The sequence below is a fragment of the Apostichopus japonicus genome, chromosome 10 (assembly GCF_037975245.1).
Source record: "Apostichopus japonicus isolate 1M-3 chromosome 10, ASM3797524v1, whole genome shotgun sequence".
In the NCBI taxonomy this organism is placed as follows: Eukaryota; Metazoa; Echinodermata; class Holothuroidea; order Aspidochirotida; family Stichopodidae; genus Apostichopus; species Apostichopus japonicus.
The window spans coordinates 5025001-5052639 of NC_092570.1; the positions used below are offsets into that span (position 1 = coordinate 5025001).

General features: G+C 36.4%; 1 protein-coding gene across 1 annotated transcript in view; it reads right to left on the reverse strand.

The window, feature by feature from the left end:
- Window positions 1–27639, reverse strand: part of LOC139975431 (uncharacterized) — a 34436-nt gene that overhangs the window by 671 nt on the left and 6126 nt on the right. Inside the window, exons 5-19 of the mRNA XM_071983419.1 lie at window positions 26347–26643; window positions 25791–26069; window positions 24649–25002; window positions 23876–24193; window positions 22752–22850; window positions 21575–21919; window positions 21274–21369; window positions 19965–20294; window positions 18612–18965; window positions 17896–18201; window positions 15613–15705; window positions 14583–14927; window positions 13962–14060; window positions 12292–12651; window positions 382–483 (exon numbers count right to left, since the gene is read on the reverse strand). Coding sequence (XP_071839520.1) covers window positions 382–483; window positions 12292–12651; window positions 13962–14060; window positions 14583–14927; window positions 15613–15705; window positions 17896–18201; window positions 18612–18965; window positions 19965–20294; window positions 21274–21369; window positions 21575–21919; window positions 22752–22850; window positions 23876–24193; window positions 24649–25002; window positions 25791–26069; window positions 26347–26643 — 3777 coding nt within the window. The remainder of the gene's footprint in view (window positions 1–381; window positions 484–12291; window positions 12652–13961; window positions 14061–14582; window positions 14928–15612; window positions 15706–17895; window positions 18202–18611; window positions 18966–19964; window positions 20295–21273; window positions 21370–21574; window positions 21920–22751; window positions 22851–23875; window positions 24194–24648; window positions 25003–25790; window positions 26070–26346; window positions 26644–27639) is intronic.

The window sequence follows — 27639 nt, forward strand, 5'->3', positions numbered from 1 at the left end:
ATATATATAGATTTAATTTCCAGTAGATTTCATTTCCAATACTATCCTTTAACTGAATCTATGGGGTTACTGTCTTTCTAGCTGCGCTGTGCTAGATATTTCACATGAGTAAATCTTTAATTTCAAGAATTTCGTGTGTGCAAGTTACTGATACGGAAATATGTGCAACATTCACAGTTGACGATAACTAATTGACTGATATTCTTGTCAACTTTGTAAAACCCTCTGTCACCAACTTTCACACAAACGTATGGATTTTACGACAAACATTCGACATACTTTTGTGCTAAGTTTAGCTTAAAAGTGATAAAACATCAATGTCGATTACACATTCTGCGAGTGATTGCAAGGCGATTACAATAAGCGAAACCAACATCTCACCTTCACATCCGAACTCATCTTCTCCATCATCACAAGTCCATATATTATCACACAGTTGATCAGAAAAAGTGACGCGCATGCCATCTTCACACCTCATGATTTCTGTTAAACGAAATAGTTTTGCAATCGGAAAATACAGGAAATACCTTTCTAGCAACATATACGAGTTATTCAGGCAAATAATATGTCCCTAAAATGTTACATAATCAACTAGAAACATTGTAACAAATTAACAAACGAAATAATATAGTTTTGTGATTGGTTGTGATACAAGGTCTAATGTGGATGATTCAAAATCAGGTGAAGGTCAGTTCATGTGATATAATTGATGAAATAATTCTCCATCTTAAATTAAATGTCAAAGAGTTGGAGTCCGTTGGATATTGGACACCACGACATTGTGGTTTAACCTCTGATCGGCAGTAAATTACATGGAGGTCAAACTTGTTTAAGCTATCCTCTACAGTTAACCAAAAAAAAGGAACACAAAACATGAATCGGTATGTTCTAAATAGTACATTTACACAATCAAAATCGTGATCTTATATAATTGCCAATACAGTTTTATTTTGCTATTAAAAAACAAAATAATACTATCGGTATCTGAGCAACATTTGTAAGGTAAAAATAGGACAGAGTCCTTTTTAGCGCTATTTGTTAATTACTTTCAATAATTGAATAATTGATTAATAAGTATCTTTTAATCTTGAAACACGAATATTTCAATTAGACTCAGTTTAACCGTTCATTCTTTATATATAAATCGTTTTGCATGTACCAGAGAGGATATTAAATGTAAAACAGTTTCGAATTATTGTAAAGAGATTCACATAGTTTGCAAATGATACTGCATACCATCATCAGTGCCCAAAAATCAACAAACAACCGCAGACAAACGATTTGAAACTAACACATAATTATTATCTGTTGTTAGAACAAGCCACACCATATTGGACTCCAAGTCCAATTCCTGGATGAGATCGAACTGAGTAAGAATACAAACAGCCGAAGGACGATAATCGACAGATTCATATTTTCAGGAGTAAAGGCAATAACTCCAGCATCTAATCATCTACATTTTAGTTCTCCAAATGAATGTTAGCAGGGAATGTTTGGTTTTTAGATATTCTACATATATTATGAAATTGATATTTCCAGACTTATGCATGCTGATAACTCGGCTTACTGTCGCTTCCTACAACATACCACAAAAAAATTAGCAATATAGAAATGTCTTATGTGAAACGCGAAGACGTATCAATACTGCATGAAAGACCATTCTCCCCGTATCTCTCATTTAAGGTATCGTACAGAGGAAGAGAGAGAGAGAGAGGTGGAGAGAAACCGTTTAAAATATATAATAGGGAGACAAAATTGCAAATTCAAATCTGAAATTCAAATTCAAATTACATCACTAAGGCTTAACACTTAAAGCACACTCTCAGCTAGGAAATTTTTAGAGGGCGGGCCAATTTCATATGTTTCGATGGTTCACCGTTAATCACGTGACACGGTATTTGTAATATACTACCAGTGTACAGTGTACCCTGGTTGTAAATATACGTAATATATAGCACAGTTTCATGCAGTGGTAGCATAACACACGTAACGTGTATATTGCGGCCGCGTCGCCGCGCTGTTGAGGTGGAATGCACAGGTTGCTTTATTGTGGGTCCCAATGCCAAAAGCAGTGAGCGACAAAACGGACATGAAATGAAAAGTGTACTTGAGCTGGTGCTACGTACGTGGACTGGGTCTCCAAAAACGATCTACTGGGACAGAGATCAGGGATCGACAAAATGACCAATGCTACCTTCGCGGAGCATTTACTGGCATGGCAGATCATACGAGAAGGTAGGCAGCAAATTATGCTAACGACTAACGTTATATATTTACTATTTAGGCTACTGCATACTGTTCTCCGGCCGAAGTGTTTGGTCTGCCGTAGGCTTCATTGTTATATTGTTCAATAGATCATGCTAGCTAGGCCTACTACTACGAGTACTACAAACTAAGGCAACTAATACACCGAGAGACATAGGCTAGTACAGTAGTAGTATAGTCAGTTTTGCGAAGTTTGGAACACTGGGAAGTTCGGACACCCCTAAGAAATACGCGATTTCACGATGAGACAACCTACAGCAAGAGCCAATTGCACGAAAAACTACGAAGCTACAGTTATTTTCTCTCCAAAATGACCCAACCATATCAAGTATAGTTTCAGGTGATTTATACCATGAGATATAGTTTTGGGGTGTTTTAAGGCTCAGGTGTCCGAACTCCGCAGTGTCCGTGCTTCTGCAGTGCAGGCTGCTGTACAAACTGTAGCCTAGCCTAGGCCGAACATTTCATGAAGTGTTATTTATGCTTTTCTACTTATATTCGCCTACTAAGCATGATCAGTATGGAAGTGTGCGGTATCATGTGTTTGGTTTATGATAATTCGTTAGCTTTGCAAATATGAATAGGACTTAGCCTACATTAGTGTAATATGGATTTGGTAGGGAGATCTCCCCACAAGAAAATTAAACTCGAAAGAAATGCAACTTCTCATGAGCGGAGCAATAGCAAAAGTAGGACTACTGTAGCCTAGCTCCAGGCCCAGATTTATAAAATTATGCACCATGGAGGGCCTGCCTCAATTTGATGGTTATATCTGTCAAGAGAATTTTTGATATGGGCATATTTATTTTGAAACTGTAAGTCTAGTATGCAATGAGATACGTGAGGGACGGGCCTATAAGCAATAAAGTAACTGTTTTCATTTCCTACTCTACTTTACCAGCACAATTATAGAGTTCCTAGCAACAAATAAATTAGTCTGACAACTTGAAAATTTACTGCATATTTGCATGCATGGTCATTCTCAGTTGTAGACTACTAATTTGTGTAGCCATTTCAGTTGTGTCTTTTTTTTGTGTCTGAGAACGGGTTCTTAAGTGGTGAAATAACCTCGAATCTGCTGAGCAACTCCAAGATGAATTAAGTTACTTAGGCATTGGGTTCTTTTACTTTTTTAAGTCTAATATGCATAGGCTAGGATATTTACTTTGCTTCACTTGTTTGTCAATCCGCATAGCCACTTTAGCTGTGGATGATTCTCCACTTGCAAAGAAAAAATGTACGCATTAATTTAAAGGCCGTGGCTATTCTTACAACTAGTCGTAACAATTATTTATAAACTATTCTTACGACATCGGCGAATTCATGCGCAGTAAAGTAAATAAAGCAACTGCGCATGTAGTAGGGGTAAACCTAACCCTAACCCCTAACCCAACCCTTAACCGGAAAATATTGTTACTCCTAGTCGTAAAAAGAGTACTCCTAGTCGTAAAAATAGCCACATTAAAGCAACTGTTCATGCGTAAAAGGGAATTATTGTTACGATTAGTTGTAAGAATAGCCACTTTGTAATTTAAACTCTTTCTATCCCAAATTAGAGTATGCCTATTATACTCTCAACTTGGTATAGTAACTTAAGAAAACGGTAGCAGCTTTTCCTGTAACTGTAGCGTAAAGTGATAACTGATATAACTAAGTTTTCCAAGTTAATTCAAAACTCAAAAGCCTTCTCAGAAAGAAGCTACACTAGCTCTACAGGCTCCTTTGTTGAATTAGTGAAGGATAGTAGATATTGTTCACATATTTATGCATTCATAACATGATAGTTTGCTATCATCGTTGTTTAATCATAAAATCAAGGACAACATAAACAAATCAATGTCACCAATAATTGTGAATGCCACCATTTTATGTTCAACAAAATTTATCACATTTAATTTAAAGGATACACCATGCATGGCACATTGACGGACACTGACGCACATATTGTAGTTGTAATAACGCACCAAATATGCGCTTCATCGGACATGACGCACCATTCCGGGGGTCGTTGAGTCCGTCTTTCAATAATTGATAATTTCATCATGATATAGAAATTAAAGACATTTGCCAAAATATAACAACATCATAGGCTTCATAGCTCTACACATAATCTTATCATGCAGTTCTAAAAATTATACAAAATGAAAATGATACTACTGATTTATGAGAGAACTAGAATGGTCACCCATTATATACCATATCATGTTTCTATAGTATCTTTTAAACACTTCATTGTTTAGGGCACACCTGTAGAATATTCCGTAATTTTTAGTCTTGGAAATAAGCAAAGCCTAGCTATATTTTTGAAAGCAATTATGCATCCCTGAACATGATAAAATTTGGTGGCATATTAGTGTATGAGCAAGCCTACTGGGACATTGCCATTGTAACATCAAACGTTACGACATTTAGTGTATGTAAGGTATTAGTAGATGAGTTATAATACTGCAGGTGTATACTACTAACATAGAAATAAGATAAAATAAAACTGTTAGCAAACTGCTTATCCACTAGAGAGCCTGTGTAATAGAATGTGTAAAAGTAAGTTGGCCTGACGTGAGGGACGAGATTGCGACAACAAGCTGCCCCTGGTTGTTACTTTCCACCCAAATCTTCCTCCCCTTCAGAAAATCACCTCTAACAACCACAACATTCTCCTCACTTCAGATAGACTCCAACGAGCCGTCCCTGAAAAACCCATCATCGCCTACAGACGACCACGCAACCTACGAGACCTTCTTGTACGTGCTGCTGTTCCACCTCTTACTTCTAACCCCACACCCATTCAGCATGGTACCTTCAAATGTGATCGTACTTCGAGATGCATCGTCTGCAGCCACCACATTGTTGAATCCAATTCCATCACCAGCCACAGCATGCAACTCACACACAAGACTAAGGGTCACATCACTTGCACTACCACCAATGTCATCTATCTGATCTCTTGTAGAGTTTGCGGCATCCAGTATGTTGGCGAAACCAAAACCACCCTCAAGAAGCGATTCTATGGTCACAGATCCACAGTCAACACCATGAAGACTGAGACCCCAGTTGGAGAACATTTTAACCTTCCCAACCATACCATTAACGACATGTCCCTACAGGGGATTGAATCCTTAGGTAGCCGTCCTGACCTAGTACGAATCAGCAGAGAGAGGCTCTGGATGCAACGCCTTCGTACCATTCAACCTCATGGGCTGAACATTCAGGAAGGACATGACTAACTTTCCTCTGTTCCCTACTCCTTCTCCCCTTTCTCCCTCCCCCCCCCCTTTCACTCTTCTTCTCACAGCTCTCTTCCCCTCCATTTTTCTTCACACCTTTCTGTCTTTGTCCCTCTCCAGTTTATTCCTTACCCTGTGCCTTTAATCCTCTCTTTGTCCCTCCACAGTTTATCTCCTTCCTCTTCTCTTCTCCTGTTGCTTTCTACTTATAATCCCCTTTCATCCATCTCATTGTGTTCACCGTGCTCATTAACCTGTCTGTATTCTGTGCGTGTTTTTGTCCTCTCTGTTACTGTAACTTGTCATTTAGCCTCTGAAGAAGATCCTGCTAGGATCGAAACGTCAGGCCAACTTACTTTTACACATAGAAATAAGAAATATAATAGAAATTGTTGCACATCACTAGTTTAGGTTTGCACTATATTAGTAAATGGACCATTCTTGAATACTTACAAAGTTGAAACTATACATACTGTAAATCATAAAGCAGATGTGATGAATTTATGCTGCCAATAGCAAAGTTTTGTATTAACTAGTAGTGTAATTACTGTTCTGTGTTTGCAAAATTGATTTGAATTTTTGACTATTTAGTGAAGGGCAAAATGTGGTATTCAGTAATTTATGTTGGAAGTTATATAATTCACTATGTCAGGGATTTGCTCACACTGGGCAGCTACTGTACGCCCAGCAGTTCTGAATGCCGCCCCGCACAAACAGTATTTAACCTTTTTCGCCCAGCACTTTTTGATGATAATTTAATAAGTTTTACCATAACCAAAATCTGGGAGAATATATGGCACAGAATAGGGATATAGCACCACCTAAGCATACTTCATGTGCAAAATTTGTCCATTTGGGGGGGGGGGTACCCCACCCATGAAGTCCCTCTCCCAGGGTGTGGGTCACACTACCGCCCAATCTGCCTGGCACTCAAATATTCATGAGCACGCCACTTCCCTGCTATGTGTACAGTATTCATTCTGATATATTATTAACTTTGCACATCCTGGTATTATTTGTCTTTTTCAGTTAAAGGTGTGTGCCCAATTAAGAAACTCGAGAGGTTGGTATCCAAACTGATCAACCAGAAAAGATAACACCAGTTCCTCAACGAAAGGCCATGACCAACAGAGGCTGATGCAGCAATGCACTCCAGCAGCTATACCCCAGTGGAGACTGGTAATTTTTTGATGTACATACTATAACCATTCCATGCTGTAAATAAGTCTACATTTTAACTAGGTCTGCCATCTACTACTGTAGGACTGTATATGACTAGCCAGATTAGGACATTGGACACATTTATTCATTTATTGTATTATGTTATATTAATGACATAGACATGTAGTGCTAAATATGGTGCTAATACAGCCACTGGAGGTCAGTAAATGTGAGGGACCCAAAAATGTTCAAACCCCACAAGTTAATGATAATAGTACCTGTAGTATTTTTCCTTATCTCTGAAAAATAAAGACATTTATCTTGTAGAATGTGCTACCTACCTGTCTGAAGCAGTTTGTGTTCAAAAAATTGCACATTTATTCTTTTCTCTTTTATGTTTTCTTTTTATGTTTCATGATGATGTGGCATCATTTGTACATACAGTACAGTACTTGCACTGCTTAAAGATAGTTACTCTTAACTGCCTATACTGTAGTTGTCATTTGATCAGGTTTTCATGTGCATATAGTTTCATATCAGCAAAGACATTGACATTTTTGGCAAATTTTGAGTGTGAGCTATATTTCTAGTTTAACGTGTTAGGGGCATCATTAAGGGGTCTACTTTCACCCAGATTTGAACAATAATTTTTAGTTATTACAAGGAGTGCAAGTTACAATCTCAGTGAATAAACAAACATAACATTTATGCTGGCTCCAACCCAGTTACCTTGGCTATGAGCCTGAATGTCTCTTTTGCAATTAAAATCAAATAAATCATATCTTGGAAATCATTTGAACAGGTATATCTTTGTGACACTTCTGTCCTCACACAATGCCATGAATATGTCTTTTTTTCCATTTTCATTTCACATTACAGATGTACAGAACATCCCTTAGAGAAACAGTACAGCATAGCATAGCGTTATGGCATGAGGGATGTTTTGCAAGCAGATATAAGGGTTGGAACTGGAAGTATTTGTGTTGGATTGTTTCATTAATAAATGTGTGCTTCTCTACTTTACATAAGATGATTGTCATATTTCTTGTTCTCCAGTGAAAGCTATGGATTTGCATAGTGAACGTTGTTACCATGGATACGGACAATTTTGAAATAGCTGATGTCAAAGCAGTTTCTCAGCTTATTTAAATACCATACATCAAGGACACAAGAGTGGACAATGGGAGTAACAAGTATCCAGAATGTAGAAATCACAAGGCTTCAAGACAATTGAACAAACTGTACCATAACAGACAACAACAAACATGGTGTCTCAGTAAAATGAAGTTACTAAGCTAGTGCAATGTATCATAAGAATGTATCTTCTCCACGGTGTCAAACGTTGATTGTTGCATTCAGTGCGTTATGTATCCTTCTCCTTTCTGTAGTATTTAGCATTGATTTGCATGTTCATTCATAGTGTAAGTAAACTACATAATTGATGTCATCAAAGTTACAACTGTGTCATATTAAATAAGTAAATGATTGAAATATTGGTTTCACTACATACTTGATTGTACACTATTTGGCTTTCCATGATAGCAATATCTGATCTTTTTAATTACTGTAGCTTGTTCAGTCATACCAGTAGTTCTAATGTGACATTGATCTTGGGTTATTTATTGTTGGTACAGAATAACTTGTCTTTATTTTGTATTGTGTGAGATCAATTTAACATAACATATTTTGTGATGTCATAGAGTGTTGAAGGGGTACTCTAACTTGCAGCTAGTAGTGATAAAACAGTTCATTCAGTGCTCTCATGATAACCCCAGTCGGGCCCAGTGGCAGATGGAGATAGTGGCAGATGGAGATGTTTGAAATGCAGGGGACATTATAGGGTCTTTTGAAGTGTTGGCAAAAGTTCTTTTGCATGTAAAGCTGCTATACTTACTGTATCATGGAGAAGTTCCACAATGGAGGCATGGCGTCTCCTAGCCTTATTTGGGTATATGTCCTTGCATTCCGTATTTGGAACACTGCCCTACTATTGTTTGTATTGCTTATTCTAAAGTTAGGTAAGTCAGTATTGTAACATGTTTTTATTTTTAACACATTGATTGCATCTGTACAGTTCTTACATTGAGTTCAACTATATACAATAACCATGAGCAGGGAAAACTTACCACTATCTCACTTGCATTTCTTAATGTTCAAGTGACCATATTCATACTTTAAACAAAGCATTTCTTCCATATTAGATAGTGTTTATTCAGAGTAGGTTACAGGATATTTTCAAGGTGGGCTATGTAGTATTGTCCCCGATTTAGCAGAAGAAGAATTGCTAGAATATTTAATATATTCCTAGAGGTATTTACTTTCCATATTGTTCTAAGGCATTCTAATTGAAAGCATAAGATGCCTGAATGTCCCAGTGTGGTAAATTTCCTGGAAGGTGGTAATAAAACCAGTTTCAAAACTTTGACCAAAGGTAACCATATTTGAATATCTGGTTTATTTGGGGCCAATACAGCATACTCTGGTCGAGAGTTGGCGTGGAAGCCACCATATGTTTGTAGTAATGCAGTAAAATGTAGTAAAGGCAGCTGGAGGAGTTCAGTTTACCCCTGTGCCGAAGATCATTCACCTTTTAGGTTTTTTTGGAGAACACTTTAACCTTCCCAACCACAGAGCTCCCAACTGACCCACAATTCGCGGGTTGGACCCGCATTCTAACACCCAAAGCCCCTGACCCGCTCAAGCATCCCGAAAACCTGCATTGTAATTGACAAGTATACATAAAAAAAATTGCATCAAATTTGGACTTAGCAACCATCATTTCTTTAGCATTTAGCAAAATAGAGTATAAAACCTCCTTTACATCATCATTTGAACCTCAAATTAGGCTATATTTCATTTCATTGGGGCGAGCAGTGAACATTTTCATGCCACGGGCAAGAATGAATTATCACCTACTACTCAATTTATTGATGTTACACAAAAAATATGCATATTTCTCAGAAAATTGTGGGTGACAAAAGCCTTTCTAGGTGCCACCAGTTTACATGTAGGCATCACCAGGATTCCAAAAAAAAAATAAAAAGGGGAGGGAGACACCCCTCCATATACCCCTCCCCCAGGACGGCATTCGTGGCATGGACCAGCATTTGCCTTCTCAAGAGTTGTGAGCTATGCAACCATACCATTAACGACATGTCTCTATAGTGTCTCTATAGGCCCAGGGGATTGAATCCTTAGGTAGCCGTCCTGAGCTAGTGCGAATCAGCAGAGAGAGGTTGTGGATGCTACGCCTTCGCACAGGGGCGGCGATCTGTTTGAAATATTGGGGGGACATTTGCTTGGGTGCAGGCAAATTACTATCAAAGCGGAGCGCCACCATTGGTTGGCGCGCAGCGTACAAGAAAAATTCTGGTTTTGATAGCCCCCCAGATCACCGGAAATGGCACTTCTCGGGCTTGAAAATGACTAACCAGATGTACACTTTTGCCTAAGAACCAAGTTTTTCCTAATAGTTTTTTTTTTCATTCATAACCTTTTTTCAAGATTGTCACCAGTCACACATCATGTTCGACCTCATTGCATCTCCTGTGGATCATTGCTTTTGTAGGTAATTCTACGTAATGCCCCACAATACCCGTCAGCCCCACTTTTCAAGGTTTTAAGCCCATTATTTGTTCAGAATTTGAATAATAAATTCACTTCAAAACATACCCATAATGTTGCACAAAATTTCATCTATGGACAACCAATATAGAAAAACCCCCCTCAACCCCTAACAGACCGGTCAAAATTGAACGAGTAGAGGGAAGTATGATGAAGAATGTTGGTCAAGGAATTTTCGAAAATTCAGACACAGTTATATTATTGGTGTAAAAATATTAAAACCTCTTATAATGGCTACTATAAAACTTTGATATCATAGAAAATACCAAAAAATGCTTGAGGGGGAGGGGCGGTCTCCACCCTTCGCCCCCCTCCCTTGGCTACGCACCTGCGGTTAAAAATCTTGTAGGAAACAGGCCAAATGGAAACCCAGTGAACCCATATCGATGTGGATCATATAGATGATTGTACGTACAGTACTTACACTCATACATAAGAGGCAAACCAAATTTCATTACGGATGCGGTCCGTCTACAGTAGCTATTCATTTCGAAAAAAAGAAGTAAAAAACTACTTTCGGTCATATATAGTAACAAATTGTGACACGGTTAGACAGGCGCCTTGTGAGGAATTTGCCAAGGGAGGGGCAAAGCTTTTACCCAGACTTTCTAAGCGTATCGCCACCATAAGTTGGCGCGAAGCGCAAAAGAAAATTTTGGCCGAAAATGCCTCCCAGATCGATGGAAATGGCACTTCCCAGGCCTTGTATGTTGCATCTAAGCATTTTCTATTTTGAAATTACTAGCGATATCATAAAAAAATACAAAACATATGCTTAAAAAACTATGCCACCAAATATTGGGGGGGATATTAGATACTATATCCCCCCACCTAAAATATTGGGGGGACATGTCCCTCCCGTCCCCCCCATGATCGCCGCCCATGCCTTCGCACCATTCAACCTCATGGGCTCAACATTCAGGAAGGACATGACTAACTTTTCTTCATCCCCCCTCCTTCTCCCTTTCCCCCCTCCCCCATTACTCCTCTTCTCATAGCTTTTTCCACCCCTTTTTTCTCCTCACTTTTCTTTCGTTGTCCTTCTCCAGTTTATTCCCTACCCCTTCCCTTAATCCTCTCTTTGTCCCTCCACTGTTTATCTCCTACCTATCCTCTTCCCCTGTTGGTTTTTATCTTTCATTCTTCTCTCCATCCCTTGTCTACTAATCCCCTTACATCTATCTCTTTGTGTTCACCATGCTCATTAACCTGTCTGTATTATGTGCGTATTTTTTTCTACACAGGCTCTCTAGTGGATAAGCTGTTTGCTCACTGTTTTATTTTATTTTGAACTCAAGTATTGAAGAACGTTAGGCCAGAAGCAAGTCGTTTCGTCAAGTAACAGTACATAAGCAGCACACATTCAGTCACATGTTTATAGAGAATTACACGACGAAACTATTCGCATTTTATATCTTCAGCAATTTCTCCAACAAAAATCGGCAGCACGAGATCATACGGGCCCATATGACTTTCCATAACAACTACCTTGCTGCTACGAGCTGGTATAGCGTTTTCCCAGCAGTATAATATGCACTGTTCCATATAGCAAATCGAAAAATTGCGTAACTCGAATAGCACACAGTACAATTATACAGTGTGCCTATAGGTTACGCAACACTGAGAGGCAGATTAGAATCTCGGAAATCTGATACTTTCGCGGTAATGGTACCCATTTGCGTATGCTGTTTATAGCTAGGGATGAGAATGCCATATTAAAGAAATGAATATGTTGCCGCTGTGAGAAGAGGGCAGCATTGTTTTTATTTTTTAATCGGGGAATACGTTGAGACAAGATTTTTGATTTTAGCATTTTCCTAGCTGAGAGTGTGCCTTTAAGGTTTAATATTACCTTTTCCATATAAACTCGCAGATAAACATTAAGGAGACGTTGAATGGAGAAATTTATTAACACGTTTCAAACAAAAAGTATAAAGAGAAGACACGAGACAGATATAAGCCTCATATGTAAATAGAAGCTTTAATATTAGATATAAGATGACAGATAGCGACGTACCTTCGTCAGCACCAACAACTCGTATTTCTGCCCACATACGAGTTGAGCCTAGTCCATAACCATTATCTGAGGCTATGACAATCCATATCATGTTGGACTCCAAGTGCAAATCCTGGATCGGATCATAAGGAGAAATGGAACAATCAGCCGCCGGACGATAATCAACAAATGCATTTTCAGGAGCAATGGAACCAATTCCAGCATAAAGACAAGTAGAATAAGCCAGCCTTAGTTCCGTGAACTGTATAACCATTGTAACATCCTCTCTGGTGGTAAAGTACTCCCACCTTTGATGTGTGATTGAATTAACATACCCTGGGTAATTTGTAGTCTGAAGAATAGCCTTTTCTCCATTTTGCTCTGGGAAAAAGGGAAGCAAAGTGAAACAAATTATTAAAAAGAGGTTTAGAGAACTGCCATCTTAACATTCTATTGGTTCTATGAATTAAAACAACATACAAGTTTTAAAAATCACAACTGACTTGTCTGGGTAAATTTGAAACCTTGGTAAACATCTGTTGTTCATATATATGTATACTTGCATCATGAGGGCAAACAGGAAAGTGAGTCAATTTAACGTCAACTATGTTTTACCTTCACGGGATCGCTGGTAAACTGAGAACGTCATGCCCATATGCACAATTTGGAACAGGGTAGGATGTATGAAATCTATAGCAGGTGTACCAGATATAGCTGAGCTTATTATGACGTAATATGTTTTAATACGCAAACGTTTATGGGGATCCAATGTTTGTCATAATGATCGGGATATCTATTTCATCAAATAATATGTCATACATCTCTTTACTTTTTGAGCTCTTCAAAGTACCTTGCAGCCATGGAGATTATCTCCGTATTTCAAAGCACCTTTGGTTGTACGTGGGATACTCAGATGACCCGTTGTATAGAACAAGTTAAACATTATTCATACATATTTTATTAATAAGCATTTATAGAAAAGTAGATTTAACAGTTGTTGTCGGATCTTACAATGAAAGTTCCCTCTTTTCCTAGTGATTGATCTTTTTTTGGTAAAATCAATCGCTGGTAGTAATATGTTCAGGTACGTGCTTCATTCCACCAATGATGGTCCTGTCAAAACATCCCATAATAGTTGCAGGACGCGTCTGCTTATGATCGTTTTTTATTTGTTGCTTAAAGTTTCATGCTTCTGTATGAAAATTTGTTTTGTTTTATTTTTACCTTATTTAAACGTATATTATATATTGTGTGCCTCAATGTAATGTAGGCTAGCAAAATAAACTTGAAAAGAAAATTGTTATTGTATAGGGGATGTACATTGTTCCATGTGTAATAAATGTTATTTCCAGATATAACATCTATGTAAAATATAAACTATGTAATACATGATTAACTATCACCGCACAACAAGTTCTACGCGGGAGATTCATTTGAGAAACACTGGGTCAACTGAACTCGATCTAATCACGTATGTAGATGATTTGAAGTTTTCCAAACGAAGTGTAAGCCAGAGTGTGTACATTTTTCATGGCATGTTTGTTTAAAATCTACATAGACTGGGCAATGTCAGCTAAAGGGTTGAATTTTGTGATACTATACTCGTTGCAACTGTTTTTGCGAGTTTGGTGTTTTTGTTATTTCACATTACACCGACAATCACGACAATTCATCAGTTCTAAAAAACTTACCACAGCCAATTTCGTCACCACTGTAAGGGCAAAAAGGTTGACCATCACAAATCATCGTTTGGTTGATAACAAGGTAGGAGACATCACACGTCATCATATCTGTAAGAAATTAAATCATAAAAGTGCATTTGTGAGTTGAAACCAAACCAGCAATGGATTATTGATTGTAGTGGTGCCCATGGAAACTTTACCACAAAAGTCAGTGCTCTTGGAAAGTTTAACAATACAAACGATTTCCATAAACAGACATTCATTTAAAGGAGCATAATGTGTTTAAAGGAGCATACTGTTTTTAAAGTATCACCCCAAAGTGTCACCTGGATACCATTAATTGTGATCCTTACAATACTCCTAACATGTACCAAATAAACCATAATCCCCCTATAGATCTATCACGTATTGCAAAAAATCATGAAGCACTCTTCGTATATTTCCTTCGAGTATCAACACATTAGATGCAACCATGATCAATAGTGTCACACTATAAAGAGACAGTTCTAACCACCCTCTTATGAACATAGATGAGATCAAAATCATAACATATCTCAATTGATGAAATAGATGTGTATACGATACAGTAAATCTCTTCCCATGTACATGACTGGTTGTTTACATAATTACCATCTCCGATAACTGCTGTTACCACTAACTCAACCAAAGAACCGTAGTAGTAGTAGTAGTAGTTATAAAAGCCTTTATAGCGGATCCAGAAGGAATTCCACGGTAAGAGAAGATCATCAGTGCTGTTTTGGTAATGCATTGTCAGCTCAATAGATTTGCCCGTTTCCCAGACTCCACTCCCAAACTCCAAGGTTTGGTGGTAACGGAGACTTCCATCAAATCTGACAAGAGCCCGAGCATCAGATGACATAACAATGGACCAGATCATATCTATGTTTTCGCCTTTTGAACTGGTCGGTAACAGGGGGAACATAATTGTCTCATCAGGATCAAGTGTTGCAGTTACTATATAAATAAGAACACTAGAATAAGTTACTGCATTAAACACTTATAGGGCCTACATGAAAACAAAAAGAAGCCTTAAAAATCCAACATTATAATATGACAGGATATCAAGGTATAGTTTAAAGTATTCGCGTAGTGAACTATTGACGGATTGATATCGAATGATACTACTACTTCCAGCCCTGCTTGTTTTTCATGAGACGAATACAGAGCACAATCACACCATGAACCATTTCAAATGTTACTTGTATTGGAGCTGTTATAAAAAAAACCTTGATTTCAACCGCCAAGAGTAACGTAAATTAGACTAATCCCTTGACGTTGTCTTTAATATGTATCAATCTGTACCCAATATACATTTCTAATTATCCAAAACCAATTCATTGGGATATAATGAAGACGATGTCAATTTTAACTTTATTTTATCATTAAAAAGCTTAGTATCAAAAGAACAATTGATCTAATCGGTGTGAATAATGAAAAACTCTTGCTATTAGGGAAAAAAATGACTGCACTTTTTCAACAAAGCTCAAACATGATCTCTTCCACCGAAATATAAAATATAAAAAACAAACTAAAAGGCGAAACTGGTCATATAGGATTATCAAAAAAGAGCGGTAGGACTACACATCTAACCTAAACTTGAAACATTTTAATACTCTAGGGGAAAAGAACTGTTACTCACCACAACCACTTTCATCCGCTCCATTCTCACAACTTGAACTATTATTACAGATATCTAATTCTCTATAAACAAATCCTTCACAGACAAGGAAATCTGGAAAAGAAATATATAAACCATCGCTCTCAACTATACGATATATATAACGCTCCCAACTATACATATATATATATATATATATATATATATATAAATATATATATATATATATAATATAAAAGATAAACAAGCGAATATTTTTAACAACGACATACTGCTATATTTCGGAGTGGTCACCACTCCATCGTCAGGCAAAAGTACAAGATCAATTAAATACAAGGGCTAATATACATCCAAGGACGCCAATAGTGATAAGCATGAGTGATTTTTAAACTAGGAAGAAACTTAGAAACTTTTAAACTTAGAACAACGAGCAAAAAAATTTTTAGTGAATATTTTTAACTTAGGGATGAATAGAACAACCAGCAATAAAAAGTAAATAGGGATTAGAATAGCTCCAACCCGTGGCTCGCTACATTTCTATTTAGGTCAGCATTTAAGTCTTTTATTAGGAGACTCTCTTTAATCTTCTTCCTGAACCACTGGGGTTCATTACCAATAGTGGCACAATGGTCAACAAAAGTAGGCAGATGATGTTTATGCGCAGTACAATGAAGGTTAATAGCGCCTTTCTGACCACCAAAGGAGCTCATTAGATGTTCGTTGAACCTATCCTTAAGCCGTCTATTAGTTTCTCCGACATAAAAGGAATCACAGTCTGGACAGTTAATCCTATAAACAACATTGTTGGCATAATCTAACTTATAAGCATCCTTAAAATTGAACAGAGCAGAGATTTTCTTTTGCAGAAAAATTATTTTGATATGTATATTGTCATTACACAACCCCTTAATGTAACTACCTAAACTCTTAGCGAGTTTATCACTGCTAGGGCCACAATATGGTAATTTAACATAAACAGTATAACTTGGGTCTCCCCATTATCTAATTTAATTACAGGACCCATGCCCAGTTGTTTTCTTAATTTATAAGTATAGTTTTCCATTTCGTGCAATAACTTCCTAGGGTAACCATTAAAAGCCAAAATACGTCTAATAAATTGGAATTCATGAACGAACAAGGTATCCGACGAACATAATCTACGTGCACGTAGACTATGTTCGTCGGAATGTTCGTCTTTTAATGTCGGAGAAACTAATAGACGGCTTAAGGATAGGTTCAACGAACATCTAATGAGCTCCTTTGGTGGTCAGAAAGGCGCTATTAACCTTCATTGTACTGCGCATAAACATCATCTGCCTACTTTTGTTGACCATTGTGCCACTAAGACGAACATTCCGACGAACATAATCTACGTGCACGTAGATTATGTTCGTCGGATACCTTGTTCGTTCATGAATTGCAATTTATTAGACGTATTTTGGCTTTTAATGGTTACCCTAGGAAGTTATTGCACGAAATGGAAAACTATACTTATAAATTAAGAAAACAACTGGGCATGGGTCCTGTAATTAAAAATTTTTTTTGCTGGTTGTTCTAAGTTTAAAAGTTTCTAAGTTTCTTCCTAGTTTAAAAATCACTCATGCTTATCACTATTGGCGTCCTTGGATGTATATTAGCCCTTGTATTTAATTGATCTTGTACTTTTGCCTGACGATGGAGTGGTGACCACTCCGAAATATAGCAGTATGTCGTTGTTAAAAATATTCGCTTGTTTATCTTTTATATTATATATATATATATATATATATATATATATATATATATATATATATATATATATATATATATATATATATATATATATATATATATATATATATATATATATATATATATATATGTATATGCAATGTTTAAGGGGAAATATCAAGAAACAATTTTGCTATTGCCGGACAACCTCTCTTTCATTACCATATCAATTTAAAAATAAAGAATTAAGGACGATATGTAGCTTTTTTCCATCAGAAACAAAATCATCCGTACTAAATGTGTAGTTTGAATAAGTTATATTCTAATTTTAATTTTCAGATATTGTGCTATTTCTGTGTCTTCATTTTAAGGAATTAACAATCGGACATGGACACGTGATATGAATGAAATTATTACAATACATTAGTTACATAAGAGACAAAATGAAAAAAATCGTACGTCACATAGTATAACACTGCTAATTGGATTGTGAAAGTTTTACTAATCAACTGGCTATATTTTATATGCACGCACAGAAGTAATGAACATTTTCTACATTTAAACACTAGAATAGTATCAAATAATATGACACACCTTTTGCATCATCAGCAGAGACTGTAATTGATTGTATCGTAGCAGTACCAGGCATTGACAGCACAATCCAGGCTGAACTATCGACAAAGATATTCCCTAAAGGTTCACCAGCAAAAAATTGATAATCCACTATGGTGTCTTCAAGATCAGTTCCAATCGACAAAATACCATCTGTAATTGTTCCATTATTAAACGTGATCAAAATCCCCAACGAATCCGGTGGTATCAGAGACCAGCCTACCCAATAGGTCGTATCGTAGTCCGCAACAAAACTGACATCTGTTCCAATACCTTGCAGCAGGTTAACTGCGTGAGAAAATGACCAAAGCATGACCAAAAATGATTTTTACAGTCCGTAAACGTGTACCATTATTAATCAAAACCAGTGAAAATTCCATTAATCTACATTAACAAACATAATACACTGAGAATATGTAATACTATATCTAAACGGTACATGGACATGAACTTTAAGACATAATTCTTAGATATAATTACAAATAGATATATATATATATATATATATATATATATATATAAATACTACCTCTCTACCTTTATATATATATATATATATATATAAATACTACCTCTCTACCTTTATATATATATATATATATATATATATATATATAAAAGGTAGAGAGCGTACTTAATCACACCTTACGCAAATAGCTGAATACTTTGCTGCATGTAAACGCACATGATGTTCGTACCTTTGGTATTAGCAGCCATTACACTACATGTAAAGGAATCTCCACCATAATAGTCGTAATACTCGTAGTAATAGTAGTCTCCATAATAGTTGGGATCACTCTGCAGTCTAATCCATATCGTGTCATATGGAATCTGGATTTCAGCAGAGTCATGATGGTACATCATTTCTACAATAACGTTTTCAACATTAAAATCATCTCCGACACCAAACTGAAGCTTGGAATCATATTGTAATGATATACTATCACATTCTATTTTGCAACCGAGCTCACTGGGAAATCGCATAATCCATATTGAGGAGGATAGAGACAGCTGAATCAGTTCTTCAGAGATTCTCTCCAAGACAGTAATATCTAAACAAAATGAAACGAACTGGTGATTCGTTTGCAACACATTGTAGTTGTCAGCGTGCAAGACATTGCTAACCAATCAATTATTCCCTGTCACCTTAATTGACAATTGGCAAAGCGAAAGCTTTTCCAACGTGTGTATACCACAATCCAAGCTCTATTTTTTATCTCAAATATTCACGGTGTAGCAAATTTCGATTCTACTTTGTTTTCTTCCTATGGTGAAGAGCATGGTTTGGTTGCTCATCTGAAGGCCACCCATATACACATCGTATAATAAAACACAATTATTGTAGGATAATGATTTACCATCTCAGATGGTTCCATTATTAATTACAAGATGGTATTATCCAAAGCTGGCTCTCCCTCAAAGACCGTGCAAAATGGTGACGTACCTAATTCAAGTGAAAATATCTACACTTTGAATGGTTCTACGGAAGTGCCAAAACGTACAGCATTTTCCAGGCTACGATTGTAACAACCACTCTATTGAGTATGCCAAATAACGTATAGAATGTGATACAATTCACTACCTCTTTATACTTTTGCCATTTCTAGAGATTGTTGACAACGGTTTTCCAAATTATAGCAGTATTTTAGTCGCATCAAGTTTCTATGCAATACATGTTTACCATTTGCTTTAATAGCGCTGTGAGCTTAAATATAGTAATATGCTCAGTGATGTGGCAAGTTCTATATTTCTAATATATAATTATTCAACTTCGTTAAAAGCCAGTGTCAACAGACACTCTAGATCGGTGTGGTATGCTGACCGACATTGTTAAATATCGGAGTATGACACCGCTTTGAAAGAAATATAGGCCCATGTAATGTTATGGACATTAAGATACGATTGGGCTATTGCAATTGTCACACAGAAATCCTGAAATGCCGAAACTCGGATCTATATTATTGCAACTGTGAAGTATATATTTACCGTTAGGGAGAGTTTAAAGAAACACATTTCGTAATGTTGAAATAAAAGTTAACAAATTTACCTACCAGTTACGGGTACAGCTTCAACAAATCCTGGTGATTCGTATGGTATATAATAATTCGGAATTAATGTGATCCAGATCTCCTGCGAACCTATTAAATGATTGAATTCATAGTTGTGGTATTGATAACTTGACCACTGAACTACGATAGATGAGTTATCAGATGGATCTCCGCCCTTGCCAATGGCTAAGTAAGAATAATCATAATAGACATCGTAATTGAAGTGGACGATGAAAACAGCTTCTCCCGTGGTGTAGAAGCTCCAAGTTACCACTTCCGCATGCATCCGATCGGGAAGAATCAAGGATGTGGACACATTCAAAGCTAACGGAGCTATCAAGAAACAGCAAACATATTTATATAAAAAGCTGCCTGAGTTGATTGTCATTAAATAAATTACTTTGCATGTGGTTCACCATTAGCAGAAAAATTATGATAACATATGTTATGCGATTAAACGTATGTTCTTACTGAGGAGTACAAGTGTATAACAATGTGAAGTAGATTTTCGTTCGAAACGTAAATTAAGACAATGAGAGGCAGAGGTAATTTTATATTCACATACGTTCTTTCAGTATAATTCTACACGCATGGAAAGTACACAACTGCTATACAGTACAAATAATGGCGCTCATGCCACATACAACTCCCATCTAGATAATCAGGCTCAAAAGATTACTCTCCACTTCTGCAGAAAAAGAATAACGTCTTCTACTTACGCAAATCACCGCCAAAGAAGAAAGACGATAAAATAAACGCAATACACACATATAGTTATATGTTGAGTTAAAAAACTTTACAAATTGAGAGGTAAATTTGTTAACAATGGCGAAGAAAGGTAATTTTATAAAAACTTGAAATATGAGAACTATGCAAGAAATACTCCGAATAGAACATATAGGCTATACTTTATTTTGAACATGTTGAAAAATTCTACAAATAAAAATTTATTATAGATTGCGTTTTGATCTTAAAATCGCCATGTTTTGGATCGCAAAAACCCTAATTGTAGGCATACAGAAATCTCGTATTGCAATATAAAGTGACTATTTCTTTTTCAAACATTACTTTGTCTGAGGAATCAATATAAGCAATGTAACTGCTTGATTATTTGTTTACTGTAAGCCGTTAACTCTGAAATATTTGAGTACTTGTAACTAAATTGTCTGAGATGTGGTAGTGATTATGCACTCATATATATGTGAGTGATGTTATCAAAATTACCGGCAGGGATTTTATTAATATTATAGTTGACCATGTGTAAAACTGAACGTGTTGTTTGTAATCTAAAACTAAAGGGATGATCACTTACAACATCCAACTTCGTCATCTCCACTTCTGCACTGATGCAAACCATTACATCTGCCAGCACCGACCATGGCGAACGAATCTGAGCAAAGCAAGAAATCTAAAAGAAACAGATAATTGAAGAAAGGAACTGGTTAGATTTGTTCAACTTAGATGTCAGTGAGCTAGATTGCCAACCTAAAAAGGAAAATATGAACTAATGTTCTCATAATAGTTGCCCATTTAACTTGGACTAGTAATGATTGCGTCTCAACATACCTGTAGTAGATGCTAGGTATAATGAACAGTGATTGCAAGCGGCTTACCTTCACTTTCATTTCCAACAGAGAGAGATGCTTCAAAACCATCCTCAGCTTGAATTTCAATCCAAATAGTGTCATTTCCGAAGTATAGGAGTTGATCCGTGTCAGGCAGTTCATCGTTAGTGACAGTAATGATTGGGTCTGTCTCCATACCTTGATAGGAGCCACTTCCTACCCTAATAGAGAGTCCGCTGTATCTACTAATGTCACTAGTGACAGTTAGGAAGAAATAGCTGTCACTAATCTGTTTTTGAAATGCAAATATTTTGATTGGCCGTAAACTCAAAGTAAAATAATGTGACGATCGAGGATCAGAAATGAGGGCATGGTCTAATACCAACTTTGGTTCTGTGAATAGACAAAGAGAATTAATTATCGTACTATGGCTTATTTGCAACAATTGATGAAGTTGTCTATAACATCAACAAATCGGTTGTGATTAAGAAGTGAGCTCGTAGATGGGGTTTGGGGGTTAAACCGTATTTGTATCTTCAAACGATCTGATAATTTCTTTTGATTTATTACTAGATGAGTCATCGATAAATTCCTTTTTCATACTTTCACAAACCTGTGAAGTGTGGTGATGAATTGTCATTACTCTGTTATACATCTTGGGTGGTTTATCAACTCTAAAGGAATTGGGGCACACAAAAGCCTCAAAAGAAAAACATTGGAAACCGATTTCAAACAGAGGGGAGAATGTAATTATGCAAACGGCTTGCAATCTATTTTGAAATCCATTCATTCTGGAATTACTTATACATTCTCTTGGCACATTTCCCCTTATTAAGTTTAGATATAGTTTTCGGTTGCTACGAACACATTACTATGAACATATTCATGAAAATCAAAATAGTATATAGATATTGTTACACCATTTACTGGTATAGCTGTAAACTAGAACTGTACATTGAATGTTCTGTTCCCGCTATGGTAAAAATAATGGTGTGACAATTAGGTATCGGAAAATACCAAATCAGTAAAGAAATATGACTATTTGCAATGTTTTTACAAGTTTTCTCCCTTGACCCAAGACGTTTGTTTATATTTTCCCTGTTGGTTTTTTACTTTAACTTAATTTGTACCTATTAATAGTTTGGCACACATATTGTCATACATATGTAACAGTTAATTATACGTGTAATTATACTATACATAGTCACATAGGAATCATCCTTACCACAATCGAACTCGTCTTCACCACCAGCACAGTCCCATTCGGAATCACAAACTTGAGTATCTTTTACGACAGTGTTGGAACCAGGGCAGACCGTATACCCTAATGAGATAAATGGCGTAAACTTAATAATGTAGTAGAATGCGTTTTGTTTTATAAATGGCCCAATAAAATTATGAGCAACGACTCTCACCCGTCATAACTAGATCAATGCCCAATGCGATCATTCTCAACCCGAAACCCTATTTCAGATTTCTCTTCGTCTCAACATAGACTTGCGTTCATCATATCGGTATCTTTACTTGTTTATTCAGCATCAGTATAGAATTTTCATGTTTTTAGCATACACAGAATCCAATATCCACATTAAGATGTATAAATAGTTGTCAGAAAAAACATTCAGTGAAGGAAATGTTGAATGAGTCTCTAGTACTAAATTTCATGATATGTTCCTAAGTACTCATTGTACACATTTTTTTCAGTAAACTTAGTTCAAGTTTTGTTTTCTCTCATGGAAATTACTTATTTGACACTAACTCAACAAGGTTTGCCAAACTTCAAGAATGGAGCCCTTCGATGATTGGATAATATAGATGGACTCGTGTTGACCTTATTCTCTAATCACAGCAAAGAACAATTTCATGGGTACTACAGGCGGTAGTGACCGTTCTATGAAGTGACATTTTCAAAAGATTTCAAAAGAAGGCTCATCAAACACTTTTCCTCCATGTTGCTTCATTCCAATGCATTGTATCTCATATCGGCCCAAATATGTGAGATTATTACAAAAGGCATCAATACATCAAGTCTCTCCTGTTTTGTGCAACTTATGATGTTTGTGGCTGTTATTTTGTTCTTATCTCTTTAAGTTTTACAAATGCACGAACGTAGTATTTCAAATATCGCTTTAGATCAAAATTATTCTGTCAAGTCACATATGCACTGCTCCATATAACTTGTTTACGTTGATGACCAACAATTCCATGTTACTATATTCCTGTTCGCATAATTCTCTTAAGTTACTTCACTAGCAAAATAAGGTAAATTTAGAGTGACAAAAAGCTGAAAAACTGATTCACATATTATCTATATACGCTTATATTCAGTTTTTAAGCAAGCTAACTTACCGGAAGGTACTGCCGAATGTACCTTGATGTTGTACGGACAATCACCACGTCCGTTAGGATCAGGAGTTTGCAGTACACCAATACTGCTTCTTGACCGATGATAAAGCACTGAACCAAATACAAACTGGTTGTTAAATAGTTCATCATTCACTATCAATGGCTCACCAGGGGAAAGTAGGGCACAACTTGAGAAAATGCGATCTGATTCCACAAAGAGCTCTTTTTGTGAAGAAAATACTCTTCTATTTGCCAACAAATTGTCTGTGTAGCATACCTGGGCTGATGACATAGAAAAGATATCGTCTTGTCCAAGAGCAACTGCAAAGAAAGAAATTATATTGTGAAAAAATGCATCAAGAATTTCATAAGGGAATACACTAAATCTATTCAGTGTTCGTAAATTTGATATGCTAATGTTCATTCGTTATAGTCACACAGTAGTTATATTCCATTAACTCTCAAAAATTCCATCCATCTCAAAACGTTGCTACTGAGCGTTTGCTTGGATGTCGTATATCTGTACTTTAAGTCTAACGAATCCAACTTTGGCAGCATATATAAAAGCTAACCTTTCTATTCATTGTTTCATCAAATGAATCCAAACATGGAGCAATAACACTTATAACTTACATTCACAAAACTGGACATACATTAAATATATGTATATATATACATATGTATATATATTTTATCATGTATACATATATATTATATCATGTTAATAATAATGATGATGCAGAGATAAAAAATTTACTTATAATTTAGGTACTCACCATCTAAGTTTTCACGTTTCATTTCCACTTTTATATTTATAAAAGACCTTATATTTTCACCGAAGTTGCACAGATGGTCTGCGAAAGCAACAACCGTAATTGTTGTGTTCGTCACGTGTGTAACAAAGCCTCCGGTGCTTGATTGAGAATCAGACACAAAGTAACCCAACGGAATAGCATATGGGTAAATCCCCTCGAAGAATACTACATTCGCTGATGAGTTTTTGTTAGATACCTTCATTGCGTACTGAGAGTTCTCTGGCAGCTGAACAACCCATGCTTGCTCGTAGCAGCCATTATCAGAATCGGACTCGATTTTCAGTTCTGTACTTTCATCATCGTCCAATCGGATAACTACGTGTAATTAAAACATATGATAAAGCATAATATATATTTAAATGTAAAATATGTAGTTCAATGTAAACTCTGGTTTCAAGGGGTATCATTTACAGGGATTTCTTTGCGTTCTGATAATACCATAAGAACTTTCGCCTATATCAGACACACATTCTATTTGTTGCATGTAATAAGCGTACTACGAAGCAAATAAAACTTTCAACTTGTTACAATAAATTATATATATGTCAAGGACTTCTTCAGTCACGCATAATATTACTGTGAATTAAATATTAACAATGATAATATCCAATCTCTTTGTATTTTCTATTTGAAATTAATTTGCAGCCAACTCTTCAGCAAGCAATTCAAATATATTAATCAGTTATAGAATAGTGTTATCAGGGTGTTAATCCTTGACTATTACATCAACACTTCGTTCTTGTCTAAATGCGATGTGTCCTCTTCAGCGTCTAACTACTTTTACAGTCTGTAATTTGCAATTGCTTCACCCATATTTGGATGTTCAAGTATCATCACGAGAAAAGAAGTCAAGAAACTGGCGATTCACTGGCCTAACAAAAATTAAACAACAACTTGTTATTCAGGTAAAGTCTGTTATTACAGATTTATAGTACGATTCATTTCTCTCTTCCAGACCGATTGGAATAAATGGGCATGGTAAACTAGCTGCCCATATAGTTTTAATAGACAACCAAAGGAAACATAGAAGAAACTACTCAGAAATCATTCTTTAAATGTGCTTGGGAAGGTTTCTGTTATTTTGTTTGCAAACTAGTCCTTACCTTGAGGATCATGGGCAGATATATTCAATAAGACGCCTCGAAAATGAAGGATCCAGATTGCATTAGTAGGATACAAAAATGCCGATGGTACAAAAGACAGACTTAGTGGAATCAAAGGACCTCCTTCCTCTGATCTTGTTGCAAGAAGAGCGTCATAGTTGTAGTCCGTCAAAAATGTACCCTCAATCCATTTATCATCTGGAACCGTGACTTTCAAGATGCAATTTATATTTTCAGTTACATTGATCAACGTAGACCCTTCTTGAATGTGAATTGGACCTAAGAGAGAACAGTTACTTAATTAGAGAACTTGATAATGGTTATAGTCACGCTGGTCATGTAATTTATCGTAAGTATACTAGACGATTAGAAAACGACACCGAATCAAATAACTAAGGACGAATGGAGAAGATATGGATCTCGACAATTCCTAAAATGGGACGATTTAACGTGCGTACAGTACTCATTACTGTACTGATAATTTATTTGTCGTACTGATTCGTACCCATAGGCATTAACACATAGCACGGTTTTGCTAATCACTACAAATACTTACTTGAAAATGTTGATGTTTCAACAAACAAGGAAGAAGAACCTTCCACGTTATCAGAACTCGTGAAAGTAATCCAGATCAAATTTGAGGGGAGATGTACATCAACTTCATACAAATGGTCGCCGGTGCTGTAATCATTCCGTCCAGGCACATGTCCTTCTCCAAAGTTGAGAGCAATACCATTCAGATTGCTTGAATTGAAGATAATATGGACACCAAGTTCCTCTGGTCCTTGGAACAGCCACGTTGCATTGTATTGCAATGGATGTTCAATTGTACTTCCATCGATAGTTTGAGGATCTATTGTAAATATTACAGGAATGAAACCATCGGCTGAGTGATTTATTGCTTTTATGAGATGTGACATATAACGCCATCTTTCGTATTAAAGTTGAGTTAAAACAAAGGAGGGTCAGTTACAGTAACAGCAAATTAAGTGAACCAAACTAATGATGTGGTTGAAGAAGATAAGATTAAATCGTCTGTGGTTCTGCTACACTGATGGCTGAAATCATTAATAATTAATGAGAACTTGGAAAAGGACATTGAAATTGTTACTTTCTTGCAATGGCTGGAGTTTGTGTTAAAAAATTCCTACACTGATTGGTTGGTTACATTTGTGTGACGAAGTGGGAAATGGAACTAATTAAACATGGAGTGTTTACCTCTAAAGTTAAGTTGTAGACGGCCAGTTGTACATTGGTGTTACAACAGGGGCCAATTTATTTTATTGTGATATAGTATACTTTAATGATGTTTATATTCAAACTAATAGTCGAGACATATAGTCAATGGGCTAGCAGGACCCACCAAGCACCCCCCCCCCCAGACTCTCCACGAGTGGTATCATTTTGTTTAGGAGACCCGTCCTAACAATATTTTGCATGTTACTATTGAAAATGTTGGGATGGACTCTGCATTTCCGCCATTTTCCAAAATGGCGGCTATTTGGAACTATTTTCACCCATATCTTGGCGTCTAAGGCTCATAGAGTTATAATTCTGGTGTTTATATCCATGTTTTCTGGGTCAAAGAATCCAGTAAGAACAAAGACATAACCATTGGATCATTGCGCTGCAGTGAAAATAGTTCCACATGACGGCCATTTTGAATTTCAATATGGCTTCCTCAGCACAATGTCCCAGTGTTAATGTTGTTATTCTTATTGGATTCCTTGACCCTGAAAACATGGGCATAGACACCAGAATTATAACTCTATGTGCCTTAGAAGCTGAGTTATAGGTAAAAATAGTTCCGAATTGGCGGCCATTTTGAATTTCAAACACCAGAATTATA